General features: G+C 42.2%; 1 protein-coding gene across 3 annotated transcripts in view; it reads right to left on the reverse strand.

The window, feature by feature from the left end:
• Window positions 1-688: 688 nt before the first annotated feature.
• LOC139108342 (retinal homeobox protein Rx1) overlaps window positions 689-15,037 on the reverse strand; it is a 41,253-nt gene continuing 26,904 nt past the window's right edge. For 2 of the 3 annotated variants that reach the window (XM_070666537.1, XM_070666526.1), the window contains 3 exons: window positions 4,245-4,342; window positions 3,975-4,153; window positions 689-3,713 (listed from right to left, as the gene is read on the reverse strand). In XM_070666537.1, the coding sequence (XP_070522638.1) occupies window positions 3,532-3,713; window positions 3,975-4,153; window positions 4,245-4,342 (459 nt within the window). In that variant the 3' untranslated portion in view covers window positions 689-3,531. The remainder of the gene's footprint in view (window positions 3,714-3,974; window positions 4,154-4,244; window positions 4,343-15,037) is intronic. The other variant, XM_070666545.1, reaches the window with a different exon arrangement.

Consider the following 15,037-nt stretch of genomic DNA (forward strand, 5'->3'; position numbering starts at 1 on the left):
GTTTGCTCGCGCAAACGGAATTTCCGAAGCCGCATTTGCATCAAATCGCGGCAGCCGCTAGGTTAAATTCCCCGGCAGGGAGTGTATGAACAGGTCAAAATAAAAGGCCCATCTAATCGGCCGTGCATGCACAATGGGCCTAATAGAACGCTGAAAATATATGAAATAAATATTTAAGATGTCGAGTAGGATCCTCGGTATTTCCGAAAAACTGAGCTAACATTTTTTTAATAATATATTTAAGTGCATTTCTCTTTTACTAAAATTTATTTTACGAATATAAAAGTGAAAATCAATTTATATTTCATTCTAGATAATATAGAAAAATTATCCTTCTAAACAATCGCCAGTTCTTAGTTGTTCTAGCGTTAACGGATTCTTCGTGCTCTAACAAATCTTCGATTTTAATTAAACTTGAAGAAAGTCGAATAATAGTCTTCTACCGGTTGCAACTTTCTTCCTCTTTCCTCCTCTTTTCAGAAATGAATTAAGGCTTAATTAAAGTCGCTCTTTGATATGTTAATTCCTTTGCAAATATGTATTACTTTCTCCGTAGGAATTAAAATTTTCGTAGTATACATTTCAGACCGATTTGTCACTAGCGTATAAAAAGTATAATTAAATAAAAATGAGACTAAACTATTAAAAAAAAAAAAAAGAATAAAATTGATAAAACTTATTTGTCTCAAATTAAGTATTTGAAATCGCATCTTTGGTTAGTAATTAATTAATTTGTTAATATGGACTACCGTGTCTTGGATTTAAGGAGGGGAAATTGAGTGACGGTGAGATAACAGTAAAGCATGTGCCTTTCATTTTAATATATTATCATCGTTTGCATTTTTATTTCAATAAAGGAGGCCCTGTCTTCAAACGATATGGTACGATTAAATATGTACATCGAATTTTAGTTTGTCACGAGCGGGTATATATACAAATAGACGTCCGGGAAGTGACTAACTACGTTTCTTCGTTCTCTACGAATGTCTCGTTTTACGGACCGCGGAGGCTGATCGTCATCGCTCGTTAATCGATTCGTATGTAAGCGTTCGAGACACGTTCTGCAAAATCGTGAGCGTACGCCAAAATGATCAGTAGCTATGCAAAAATATTCATATTTTAAATTACATAGAGAAAATATTTATATTATCTCGTGAAAAATATAAAATTAAAAAAAAGATTTTTAAAAAATGCAGAGAAATTTACTAGAACGATATACATATAAATTAGCAAAAAATACTGATAAAACTTTTGGAGATCTTTGGATTTTTATTCTTGAAAGAATAACACCGTGCACCTTACACGATTTTGTACATTGTGAATCGAATTTTACATCAATTATTGAATAATATGTTGAGTTGGCGTCGCAAATCTTCCTCCGCGATCTCTCCTGGAATTTACATACCACAACGGCGTCTAGATAATATGCACAATTTTTTTTTTTTTTGCCTTAACGTATTAATACTGCAGAATATTGTTTATGTCAAAATTCACTTTTCTCGCCTCCATGCTTTACCCTATATTCTACAAGAGATATTTCGCTAGTTCGCCAATCGACGATCGACGATCGTCGTTGAGTTGGTGAGCGTCGCCGCCGATCCAGGAGGTTCCCAAAGGACCGACATCCGGTTTACGCATAACGATTTAGGTTTAACCAAATGTTTTCAGTCGCGCGTATATTCTACTACGCAACTTACCTCGATTTACGAGGAGATATTCGGTCAACGAGCGCGAATCGAACACTCTTCACGAGATATTAGGATTTGATTGTTCGGATTTTTTAACCATTCATATCCGTATATTAAGTGAAATTCTTTTTCGTTCATTGCTTCGTACGGATTACCTGTTATCGAACATCCCCACACTACTTCCTGAAGGATATTCGATGATAGACGTAATTGCTGAATAAACTGTAATATTTTTGTTCGCTTAAAAATTGAAGCAATTTCACTTTTGTTTATTTCTTCTTCTTTTATTGCGATGCACAGTCAATGTGACGCAGAACGCAAATTTTGAACAAAGACGGGGGACTGGATCGAGATTCAATTTAATGCGGATTTGAATGTCTATATGTAAGATATCCGAATTATCATTTTACACGCATGCGGCCGAAATAGATAAATTGTTAAGGAACGGCAGGCAATTTATTATCTCACTAAATAACACGCGTATTAAATGGTAATTTAAATATCCTATACATAAATTAACACTAATTTATTGATTCGTTTATGCATTTGACGGTTGTAAAACAACATAATTGTTTTACGAAAGATATCGCCGGGGTTTAACTTTCCGTGTATTAATTATTCGTATAGTATCGTATATTTAATACGGAATATATTTATGTGTTACGAAATATTTCAAACCGCATTTCAAAACCGATGCAGTTTTACACGTTTAATCCACGTATTAGCGAAGAAACAAAAAATTAATAATTCACTTCGAAACGAAATTAAAAAGTCATACATTGACTTTCACGATGATACTGATTGATACTAGTATATTTGCACCTGCGTTATATTGCTTTATAAAATTAAATAATGTACATCGCGATTATTTAACAATAGTCATACGTGTATCTAATTTCAAACTGAAATTTTATCGATTTCGAGCCAAGTATTTTTAAAGTTTTACGTGACAATATCCACACACGACATTTTCTATTTGATAAATAATTTAACGTGAAACTCGATACAGAAACGTTGTGATAAATGTATCGCGAATGGCAAAATGATCGAAATTAATTTTCCTTACCTTCAATTTAAATTAAACATTTGCACAACGCAATTCTTTTTATCTATTGCACAATGCCGACTTGGCGCGAGCGCCGAGCACATTTTTCATACGATTACCGTTCGCTTGAAAATCTTTTATTAGATAAAAAATGTGCGTTATAGTTTCGCATAGTCAGTCGACCGTTTAGTGGTTGCCAATTATATTATTATCAACGCATCACAAAGTACAAATGCCCGAGAAATTAATTGATTTTTACCAACAATTTCCTAGGCGTATTTTATTCTTTCTGTTTCTTTTCGGATAAAAAAAAAATCCAACTTTCCAAGGATGATATCATTGTCGTTAAACTGACCGCAAGTAGGTTGGCCCGATTATCACACCGACGGTCTCAATAATCATTGAAAATATACCCACCGTTCGTTGCAATATTAGGTAATCTCTTTGATTTAACATGTCAGCAGTGTACATTAGATCGTCCATTGATAACTGTTCGTATCGAGAGAATTTTTTTTTGATCACGTTCACTCTTCGACACGCGTAAACGGACGGTCGCCTTTTCTTCTCGCTTAGCTTCTTGTACTTTTGTTACCATCCAGCACCGTCGGCGATTTTCCCCTTCGCAGACTCTTTCGCTTTCGTCGGTCGATATACCGTTCGCGCTGCTCAGGCGACTTCTTGCGATCTTAAATGCCTTTGAGCATGAGATGATTGCTCGCTCGCTTGTCACGCCATAATGAGCGTGTGGCCGATGCAGCTGGCGGCGGTGCGCGCCCTTGGCGTATCTACAGTTAACCTTCAGACCATCTGCAGACCTTTGGTGATGCTCTCGACGTGTTCCTTGGCCCGCATCCTGAGCGCTTGAATGCTCGAGGTGCGGGGATCATGCCCCGGCGGACTTGGCGGCGGTGGTTGCACATGACCCCCAGCGCTTATGCTCGCCATACTACTGGCTAGCGATCCTGCGAACAGTGCGATTTCTACTTCTCGTTGGTATGCTCGGTGATTACGATTGCGATAATTAATTTATATTAATTTGCAATTAATTTCAACGTTGTAATTAAATCATTATTTACATTGCGAGAATTTCCAAGCTATATGTACATCGACATTATTAGAAAATTAATTTAATTTTCCGAAAGAACGCTACATTTTTTTTTAAAGACTACCGCGTGGCATTTAAATGATAATTAGTTATGCTTGACAAAAGAAAAAAAAATTAAGTTTATTTAAATTGTTACCTGGAACGGCGTTAGTCACGGCGCCGACATTTGGCGGTGATGGTAGTCGCCTAGGAGACGTTAGATAACTAGGGTATCCTGTGTGGGGTGCCGCTAGAAAACCAGGAAGCGCGCTGAGCAATCCTGGTGGCGCCAGCCAAGGATCTCCTGGTAGACCTAGAGCTGGACCGGCAACGTTTCTGAAACGATACATCTCCGCGTTGTAGCGATTTCGCATATTCAATTTATCGCAAAAATTCATACACCGGCTTTGATTTACGTTTGACAAACCTCATATTAGCGGCATGATGATATTCGCTCAGGCCTAGTCTCGCAGCTTCCATTTTTTCCTGTCTGCGCCACTTAGCTCGTCTGTTCTGAAACCAGACCTGAAACAAACCGCGTAACCAAACAATTTATCATTACTCAATCGGAAATAATGCAGAGAGAAATATAAACGACGGAATATATTAGCGTTAATAAAAATTTGCGCTAGCGTAACTTTAGCGAGCATAATAAATTCTATCGTTCTGCCTTTCTTTAACCGATAAGTGGTGATATTAGCCGTATTTAATATTTTGTGAACTTAATTTCGCAAATTCATTAAGTTCGCTACGGCGTTTAGCTCGACGTAAGTCGGGAACAATGGTGGCACAAACTTTCATTAGCCGCTGAGACGCGATAATGGTAACGTGTCACTGCCGCGTACTTGAGGAAGAGGGCACCCACCCTTCTTTTCATTCTTCCCACCCCAATCTCAACAGCAGACTCGAGCTATCGCGTTTGACTTTACAGAATGTCCGATTTTCTTTTGTTGTATCAAGATTTTTTTACATTAGTATTATAATTGTAGGTTTTTAAGCTAATATAAACTTTTTAAAAAAGAATTTATATTTTAATTACGTAATTTAGACATTTATTATATAGTATTTAGATATTTATGCAAGTGAGCAAGGTAATAACGATAAGTCAAAGCAAATGTAGACAAAAAAAAAAAAAAGAAAAAAGAAAAGAAAGATTTAGTAGATTCGATAGAAAATGGAGTTCCTTTGGCGGGGTGCAATCATGCGAAGGGCGAGAAAAGTGGCTGCCAAGACTTTCTCTCTTTTCCACACTCCTCGTTCAAGTTTCTCTCTCTCTCTCTCTATATATTTCTCGACTTCTGCTCCAAAAGGAGGGTTGCAGAAATGTCTCTTTGGGCGGGTCTCCAGTCCAACCCTGAAAGCGGTGTTGGCTAAGAAAAAGGGGGAGGAGGGACAAGAAGAGGGTCGGTCGGTGAAAGATCGGAGGGTGTGAAGGGGAATCCACCCTTCCATCGGCATTAAGAGGGTAACGAGCCCGTGAGGCGAAATCGAAAGTGAGCGCGCGACACGCCGTGACGCAACGCGCGCGGTGCGCCTTCGAGGTGGACCCGAGGCGGGGAGGAAAACGTCAGAGGGAGCACCCCGGCTCACCCTGACGGGTCTCGGCCATGTTGATTTCTTTATTGTAACATGGCTGCTGTTGGCAGCTCGCTCGAGTCTATTGCGTTAAGAGCCGATGCTATCGGGATCTCGGCTCATGAATTATTCAGCCGAGACGCGTCTGGGTAATAAGGCCCACGGGTGCCCCATCCGTGACGAATTTACACGTGGCGGCGGCGAACCATCCAAGTCGAGACCCATCGGCGATCGAATCTTATGTTAGCTTTTGCTACGGCAGTCCGAACGTTCGCGATCAGCTAAGCAACGCTGAGCAATCAATTACACTTTCCCCACGGTAGCCCGACAGTAAATATATAATTAAGTGAAAAAATTGTCTTAAAACGTCACGCGCGTTTGGTACCTGATTAAATAAACGGACAAGATTCTTGTTTAATTTCGTAAAAATTTTCAATAGATTATTTATAATTTATTTATTTTTTTTTAATTGCGTAATTCTTATCAGGCATACTTTTTACCGATTATTTCGAACTCCGCGATTTTATGCGAAAGAGTCGGAATTGTTATTCCGTTACGTTACTTGTGCATTAACGCGATAATGATAATTAGCCCTCTTATCCGCGCGTCAACCTTCCAGCGAAATCTTGCAAATTATGCAACTTCGACATGACGAAGTTTCTCGGGCGAGAGTGTGCCACGTAAAATCTCACAAAGACTAACACGCCAAGAAGGACGCGGGGCATAGCGAGGGGTAAAAGAGGGGGCACGAAAAAGTGTCGCCGCTTCTCAGCGACAACGGAACGACGTCCAATTTTAATCTCGGAATTACTTCCATTTTATTTCAATTTTCTTGCATTTAAACCGTCTAAGCGAGTTTACCTTCGCAATATCATTGCCGAGGATCGTCGCCGGCTAGTCGGGTCGGGTAGGAAAAGAGACCGAGAGAGAGAAAGAGAGAGGGATAAGAAGAAGGACGTCGGCGGAGACGAGCGGAAAAGGTGGAAGTACCTGCTCTAATAAATTTACGACCTAAAAAGATTAAGCCGCGTTAGCCCTGTTCTTTATATTTCCGCGAGAGAAGCGAGAACGCGCGTTTGCTCGCCGCTAAAGTCGGCCCTCAGCAGACGAGACGAAGCAGACGTGCCGCTACGGTGAGGCATAGGATGCAGGGAGATAGAGAGTCAGAGTGAGAAAAGAGAACTGCAAAAGGGGAGGAAAAGGGAGGCAAGATGGCACGAGATGGAAAAGGATATATAAGAGATACGAAGGGAAATTCGCTTATTTTCCCATCATTTCGGCGTGGCATCTTGTCCGTAGCCTTTTCTCATCCACGGAGCCAGGAAAGAAAATTGCTTCTCGTTCTCGAGAGCGGAATATCATCCTGATGAGCCCAGGAATGCTCCGATATCTAACCCCCCTTTCCCCCGCATTCCGCTTTCCCCTGTCCCTCAACATCGAGCTCCAAACCTCGGGTGATGCCTCCGACGTTTAACCCCGTCTTCGTTTCACTTCGTTTCCGCGTTTTTCTCTATGTCTCTTTTGTCCGCCGCCCCCCATCCTCTTCATACACTTTTTTTTTCGACTACCTCTTTCTCTTTTCCTAACGATTCATCACCATTCATTCCCGACAGTAATATTCAATTTGCTAGTCGCCTCGTTATTTGAACGCGACACTTCGCTCTGTCGCTAATTTCAGAAGCATCGAAAGAATTTTCACATCGCTTATTTTATTTCAACGACGTAGAGGATTTTAATTGTTGTCGCTTTTTCGCGACGCTAATCGGTTTTTTTTTTTTAGTGTTGAGGGAAAGATCGACGTAGTTTTTATTATTCAGTAAATTTTAATTAATATTTTTAAGCGCGTAATATACTTTTCGCCATGCAAAACGCTATATCGTTTTACAATTTCTCGTTTAAACGCATGTTTTTTTTCCGCATTTTTTTTTAAATATACGTAGGTACGAAATGTGATATCCGGTATAAAAGATACGAGTATAACAAACGTATTTTTGGTGACTGGACGTAGGCATAGTCTTCGTTCTCTTTGGTACCATACGGTACGAGCACTCGACAAGCAAGAAACGTATCGCGCCGAAAATCACTCCTGGACTGTATCTGTCGCTTAAAGTTTTTTTTTTTTTTTCTATTCCGCGCATATACGCGCACGTATACTATCATCTCTCATTTCTCTTTCCCTCTACTTTGCTCTCTGTCTCTCTCTTTGTTTCTCTCGTGAAACACATCGTTCCGGGACAATGGTCGCTTTATATTCGACGGCGGCTCTCGTCAAATTCGGATTAGCGCCAGCAAAAAGGTATTCGAGATGTTCACGCCACGTCGAGTTCATTGTTGCTATCTGGAGTATTAACAGATTTCGGCGCATTGTTCCCCGTGGTAGCGGCTTGTGAGGTCTCCGACATAGTCGCGCGGATACACACGAAAACGTCACGGTGGCCCCGATTTTCAGCGACGCGTGTGAGGTTTTGCGTAGAAAAACAATGCATTTTAGAAACTGTTAAAAAAAAATGTTCTGATTTATATTTTAATTCGACAAATTCGCTCGAAAGAGATTTATAAATTTAAACACGCAATAGACGTATGTTCAACAGCCATAGTTGTTGACGTTAATAGCCTTATAATGGAAAAGGCCAACGTAACGCTACCGCTAATCCACGGACAAGGAAAAAGACGAGGTTATTTTTCTTTTGGGTGTATTACAAGTCTATCAAAGCCCTATCGTTGGTACACTACGACAATCATAGAAGAGAAGAGAGAGAGAAAGAGGGAGGGGGGGAACGGAGGGTGACATAGAGTGAAAAGGGCACAAGAGAGAGAAAGGGAAAAGGGGACACGTTTCGAATATAAGCCTAGATTCCGGTCCAGGGTACCGCGGTATGCATAGAGAAGGGAGATGTTTGGAGAGGGTTGGAGTCTATTATTCACCGCGCTTTTTATGCCCTCCGTCTCTTTTTATATCTTTCTCTCTCTTTCTTTCTTTCTCTCTTTCTCGCTCCTCGTGCTATTCCCCTTTCTCTACTTCAGCCCTGTCAAACTGTCGACCAAATTCAATCCTATGCAGTCGTTCTCATTTACCACTTTTTCTAATTGTAAATCCATTTATATTTGCACGCGAATTTATTTGCCTGGGTCGAGTCGTTAACTGATAATATTATATTAATTTGCTTTACATAAATATGTGATATAACGTTAGAAAAGGAACATTTATAAATATTTAGTTTTTAATAAAACGAAGGCGTAACGAAGGATGTGATAAATGATACGCGTAGAAATTGCAGTCGATATGATGTAATTATAACTAAAAATTTCATTTAATTAAGCCGTAATTTTATAACACAAACGTATTCGTTTTTACAATGTCTAAAGATATTTTACTGTGGCATAAGTGAGCACCGCTGGCGGCGTTCTCCAATAAAGCCACCCCTGTCGTTGCGTGTAATCACCCTTAAACACTCCAACGCCCCGGTCTAACCCCGTCGTACAACGATACAATACTAATGTGTTACAAATAACATCCCAAACACGAGGCGATTTCACTTTTACAATGCGACTAAACGGCTCGTAACGCCGTTCACAGATCCGCCGCGTATCGTCCGTTTGTTGGTCCCGAGTGGTTTTTAGCGTCGCACAATGATTTCGTTGGATGATCCTCGGATCACGTAAACTACAAGAGCTATTGTCACGAAGTCAGAAAAATTTCAGCGTAAAAATATGAATGTTTACTTGTGCCGTTAATTAAACGTATATCTGACAGCATGCTCTGTTAAGAGTAAGTATGAAATGATATGAAACGTATTATATTTACAATTTATTCAATTAATATATGTATAATTACTGAACAGTCGCGAATTTATCTTACTGTAATAGTCCACGAAATCATTGCATAAACGACTTTATTCTCTAAATATCGGTTTTACAGCAAAGTTACACAATTATTTTTATGCAAACCGCGCACAGTGTTTTGAATTTCTTAGGAAATCAGTCACAATATGCGTAATATGCGAGCAAGATTTCGAATAGCGCGTGCAGGACGGCGATCGGGAGGGTGGCCTGAATGAGAGACCGCGCAGAATTTCGACAAATTAGCCGTATGGCCCACGTATTTTGACACCGTGCCTACATTGTCTGGACTAGTCGTTGTATTTTCTCGCTATACACGCTCTCGCGGCAACGAGATCGGCTCCGAGTGAATGCATCTTTTGTGCAGGAAGCTATTTACCAGACAATACGTTTGTGCCCAAAACGAGGCTTTCAAACGAATCTCTGCTTATTTCCGAGCTTTTGTTATTTATGCACAGTTAGAAAGAAAGTTCTATGAAGTCGTTCACCGGAACGATGATAAATTTTTGAATTTTTTCCTCCCCCCTCGTATTTTGAATATCACAGATATATAAATTAATTAACAATTTTTTAATTTCGCTGAAGCAAATTCGTCAATATGTAACTTCTCCTGTTACGTTGTATTAATTTATTGAATTTTATATTGCGCTATACTGCGTTTTAAACGACAGCGAGATAATGATAGTAAGAAAAGAAACATTTAGTTAACTTCGGTTAGCGTTAACAGGGAAGTCGAAGGAATTAGACTCGAGAGGGAATTAACCCCGGAACTGAATCACAGCGCGCGCAAGCATTTAACACTGTTAAGTCACGTCTGTGCATTCGAAATTACGCTGCGTCGTGCATTTCACAGTAGCGTTACGCCATCGTTTCGCGTTTCGTGGCTGTATGTTCTGCCACATACAACCCCGGTGACTGTACCGCAATTAAGACTGCTCGTTTATAGAGACACTCATCAGAGTCTGGCCAATGCGCCACTTTCAGTGAATCTCTGTCCCTCCCATCTCTATCGCACTTTCCTTCTCTCTCTCATTCTCTCTCTCACTCTCTCTCTCTCCGTTTCTGTCTCTCTCTTTTTTTCGTGGATTATTTTCAGTTAAATGAGATTAATATAAAATACCGTTTATATTGAATTGTAAACAGCTGAACGAAATAAAATCACGTGCTTAAGTTAATTTCTAATACCTCAATTAAATTCGTTCCCGAGGTTTAACATTTCACGCGCTATACGTTGTTTCGTAAAGTATCATTATGTTCTAAGACATTTGAGGCGAACGACTTAATTTTTGCTGCCAGGAAACAAACGGAAAAGGCGAACGCGCAAAAACGTGGGTAATGGGGAAAAAAGTTTACGGTGAGGGGGAGGAAAAAAAAAGCAAGCGAGATATAAAAGAAACACGCTCGCGATCGTAAGTGCGCTGCACGTGAAAATCCGTCGCCGATGTAATAACTCTAATAACTCGTAATAAAGCCCGGGTGGAGTCGTATTAGCGTCAGGAGCACGCGTGGGCGCACAAAGGGCGGCCGCCCTCGACAAACACTGTGACTTTTGATGATTATTAACTTCATGGGCCAGCCACGGTCGACCGGGAGATGGGTATGCAGAGGAGGAATGGACCGGAGGGCGGTGGAAAGAGACGCGGACGGGGTGGAGGCGACGGGTGTAGGCCGTAGACAGTAATCTGTTGCCCCGAAGGCTTTCTGGTTGAAGCCTCCCCTCTTTCAGTCTTTCTCTTTCTCTCTCGCTCTACGGTCCTTCCTTCTACCTTCCACGTGCCCGCCCTTCGTGGCTCTTCGCTCGTACTTCTGCCCCTACCTCTGCCCGACGCCTGGGAACCAAATTAATAGTTGGTTCTGTCTGGATATATCTCGAATTCGTTGTATTTCCCGGCGAGAGAGTGACCCCGAGCCTCCCTTCCTACCTTCTCTCCACGTGAATATACGACGCGCGTGGGCTCCGCTTGTATGCGAGAATGGTGTGTGTATGTGTTTGTCGGTCTCTTCTCCGGCTGCGTTTGACATCGGTTACTCGTTAAAGGGCCGCGAGATGCCTCGATAAAGCGAGGGCTCTTTCGTAGTCGAATGGCTTTAATCAAACGGGATTTGGAAATTGATAATTGGCACGATCTCTCTGCGTCATGGCCGTTTGAGAGAAAACTTTTAACGGAATCGAGCGTTCTGGTGCCGGGCATTCGTCGAGAGCATAGAACCTTGCACCTTTCGAAGAATCGGTTACACAATTTATATAAAATTTATCGGTCGCTTTCTGACGAGTTACGTCGATTATTCATCGGAGAAGGATAAGAATTTTTATTAATTGCAATCTAATTATTTTAAACTAATCATATTTTTATTATCTAAGTAACATTTAAGAAGGCTATTTTTAAAAATGATTCAACAATCCATTTTCTATGTCGTTATTTTAAATTTATAATATTCCGTACCATTCTCTTTTATCTTATTAATTGTAGAGTTTATAAGATTTTACTTCCCATTTTTTTTTCTTCGTCAAATTAATAATAAAAGCGTCGTACCGTTAATTCCATTTTCGTTACTAAACGTGAATAAATGAAACCAAGAAATGATTCAAGGCGGGCGTGTTTGTCTGTCGGACAATTTCGTCTCATCTTTATCGCAGCATCTCCGCGCGAGAAACGCCGCGCAGTTTAACGTTACTAATCCGTACAGCCGCTATTGCCGCGATACCGGTATCGGAGGGACACCTGCGCGCGTTCCTGCACGGCACGAAATCTCAAACTGTTGAAACGGATATATTTTCACGGGGTGACATTCATCCCCGCCTATGTTCGGCCCCGGGGCCTTGCCTTTGTAAGGGATCCCACCATGGCTGCACTCTGCATCTATGCGCATGCAGCGGCGCGAAATCCGATCTTAGAGTACCGTGGAAAAAAAGAGAGACGAGCCAATAAGGTCCCCGCCGGGGGTGAGCGAGGGGGAGGGGGGGGAGGGAGAAAGGAGAGCTTTGCCGGCTCTTCAAGGTACGCCGGTGGAACTGAATACGTTTGTACCTGGGCCCGCGACAATGGCCGCCGTAATTCGATTACAAGGACCGCCAGCTAATTGTTAATTGCCGGCCTCAGGACCGGCGGAGCGCCGACAGCGGCTTCATAATGTTATACGCGATATTAAAACGAGCAGGCTACGCACCGAATGTACCGCGTGTCCTACGCAAAGCCTTACCTCCGACCGCTCGTGACACAGAAAGAAGCCGCGTGGTAGTCAAGAGAGCCCCTCCGTGGGAAATCCTTTGCTATTTTCCCGTCTTATTAACCCTTAATTAGCGTAGCACGTCTTCCGCTACTAGAGCGATTTTGCGTTTTTAAATTTGAAGGATGATTTTGCTCTTCTTGTCAAATAGAATTGGTTACCTTGAATACTTGAAACAATACCGGTTCACTTTATGGATGCCGATGCAACACGTCGGGTTTATTAAGTACGCTTTAATTTTTATTTTTTTCTTTTTTTTTACGCGCTCATAATTCGCAAAGCGATTTTTGGTCTGATCGTTCTAGTAGTTTGCACAGACAAATGGTACAGGAACCAACGTGCTTTTCTCACCAAACACTTTTCGTGCTTATCGGCGATAGTTACGGCGCGTGCACCCTTAGTGTTTAACAGCTAATCTGCCAAATGAAGTGTTTTTGTGTTTGAGCACAACACTTCGTCTCAATAGAGGAGCAAAATCGCCCTCAGGAAAAGGGTTGCTCCGACATGATTGATGCTCGAGGGGGCAGGGCGAGGGTCTCCCAACCCTTTTTAGTCAAGCGCTAAACGGAGTGCTTAATTGAGCCACAGACCTCAGAACCTTGGACAGCTAATCTCCCGAAGACATCTACGGGAACGACGGACGTCGTCTTCCGTGCTGTCGACTAACCTTCGGCTTTATTTGCTCCGCGAACGTTTTAAGGTTTTTGTCGAGTGATCGGGAGCCGAAGAACCAAAGCTTCCATTTAGTTTTACATTATCACGAACACTTGCCGGTTATCGACATTCCTTTGCATAACTTAAGCTTTACAATTAAAATAAATATAATTTTAATATTTATAATAATACTTTTTAGTCTTTTATGCGTTATATTTCTGTGCACGTTTCGGTTATTACACTTTTTTTTATTAATAAAAAACGCAAATGTCATTTATCGAGCAATAACTGACATAATAGAAAGTTGATGAATTTCTTCGAGACAATACGCACGTAACGAGCCTACGGTAGGAAGACTCGCGACTTTCAATCTCGTATTCTCATGTTATTCGCTATCTAATTTCCTTCGTGTCCCCAGATAGATTTTTCATCGCGTGTACCCTCGCCGATCGAAACCGCCCTTCGCGTCAGGCCGCAGCGCGGTGGTGTGCGTACGTTGAGTGTATGTGTACGCGAGGAACGAAAGGACGAACACTGCCTCGTAATGGAGTTTCCAAATATTCGGGGAGCCCTCGCTCAATTTCGAACAATTTGCATTTAGGGTGAAGTGCAATTAATAGAAGCGGGGTGTTGTCCCGCGCCATTCCACGCCTATTAACACTATATTCCGCGGGAGTTTAGCATATCGAGGGTGCAATATTGAGTTACGCGACAGTAATTATAATACTCGTTAGACGGCGCTGCGACAGAGTTCGTTCTCTCCGCGGTCTGCGAGGATCGAAGGACGTGTTTCCTCCTCGGCACCGAAGCTTCCGACAGTCTGCCACGGGAGAACGTGACGAAAATCTCGAACAACGCGCGCCATATTTTGCAGAGCCCCCGCGCTAACGATTTCAATTTAATTACAGTCGGCGTTTCCACTACATCGCGAGTATTGTTTTGCCGGCAATTACCCCCTGATTCATTTTTAATTGTCGTTACCAACAGGAGAATTTTCGTGACGCTTAACGGGAGCATTTATCAACATTTGTCAAATGAAACTGCGCGTGTTTCATCCGCTGAATATTTTCGTCTCGTTTTATCTTTTTCTCTGAACGGTAAAAAATAGAAAGTATTACATTGCGCTTTAACGCGCATGAAAAATAAATGACATTTTTATTATTAAGATAATTAGCCGCCGAGTTGTCGAATACAATTTTAATTTCGTGATATCTTTGCGCGATAAAATGGATGCATTATCGAAACCGGTATTCATCGCTAAAACTGTTGAGCTAATTTCGCGCCTATTGTCTCGCGCGACGACGCCGCACAATTTCCAGATCTGTACGATTTTCACCCATGGAAGCCAATCGCGTCCCCGTCGTCTGATTTATTCTCGCGCGTTTGTCACCGTGACTCGATTACGCGATCGCGCGACATTTCTACCGTGCGCTCCGTCTTCCTCCTTCCTCGAGGGTAGGTCCCGGCCCTTTATTTTTTTTTCTTTCTCTTGCGGGGCGGCCTCCGTTGCGCGCAGGGCAGGTGTCCTCGCTCCCACGATCTTCGCTATTTCCCGCCGGGCCATTTTCCCCGCTCGCGGGCTTTTCGCGCCTAGCGCCAGGCCATTATCTTATTTTCCGCCTGGAAACATCGCACCCACAAGAAAAACGATCCCGAGTAGGAGGCCGAGGGGCGCGGGACGTGCAAAAGGGCGGCCATCGGACCGGGGGAGATCGGGGAAGTGCTTTCGCGTAATAACATTTGTATCCGCGAGCGCCTTTCCTCTCTGATATCGAGCCGGGGCGTTTTATCCCGGGCTAACGCGAGAATCTCCCCCTGACCCCGGCGGAATTGCCTGTGTCGGAATTAGAAAGCGCGTTATTGGCGCCATTACCGTCGGGCAAGAGGCAAGCCCTGCCGTCGCGTCGGCAGGTGCGACAAAGG

Source organism: Cardiocondyla obscurior, linkage group LG01 (assembly GCF_019399895.1).
Source record: "Cardiocondyla obscurior isolate alpha-2009 linkage group LG01, Cobs3.1, whole genome shotgun sequence".
Taxonomy (NCBI): domain Eukaryota; kingdom Metazoa; phylum Arthropoda; class Insecta; order Hymenoptera; family Formicidae; genus Cardiocondyla; species Cardiocondyla obscurior.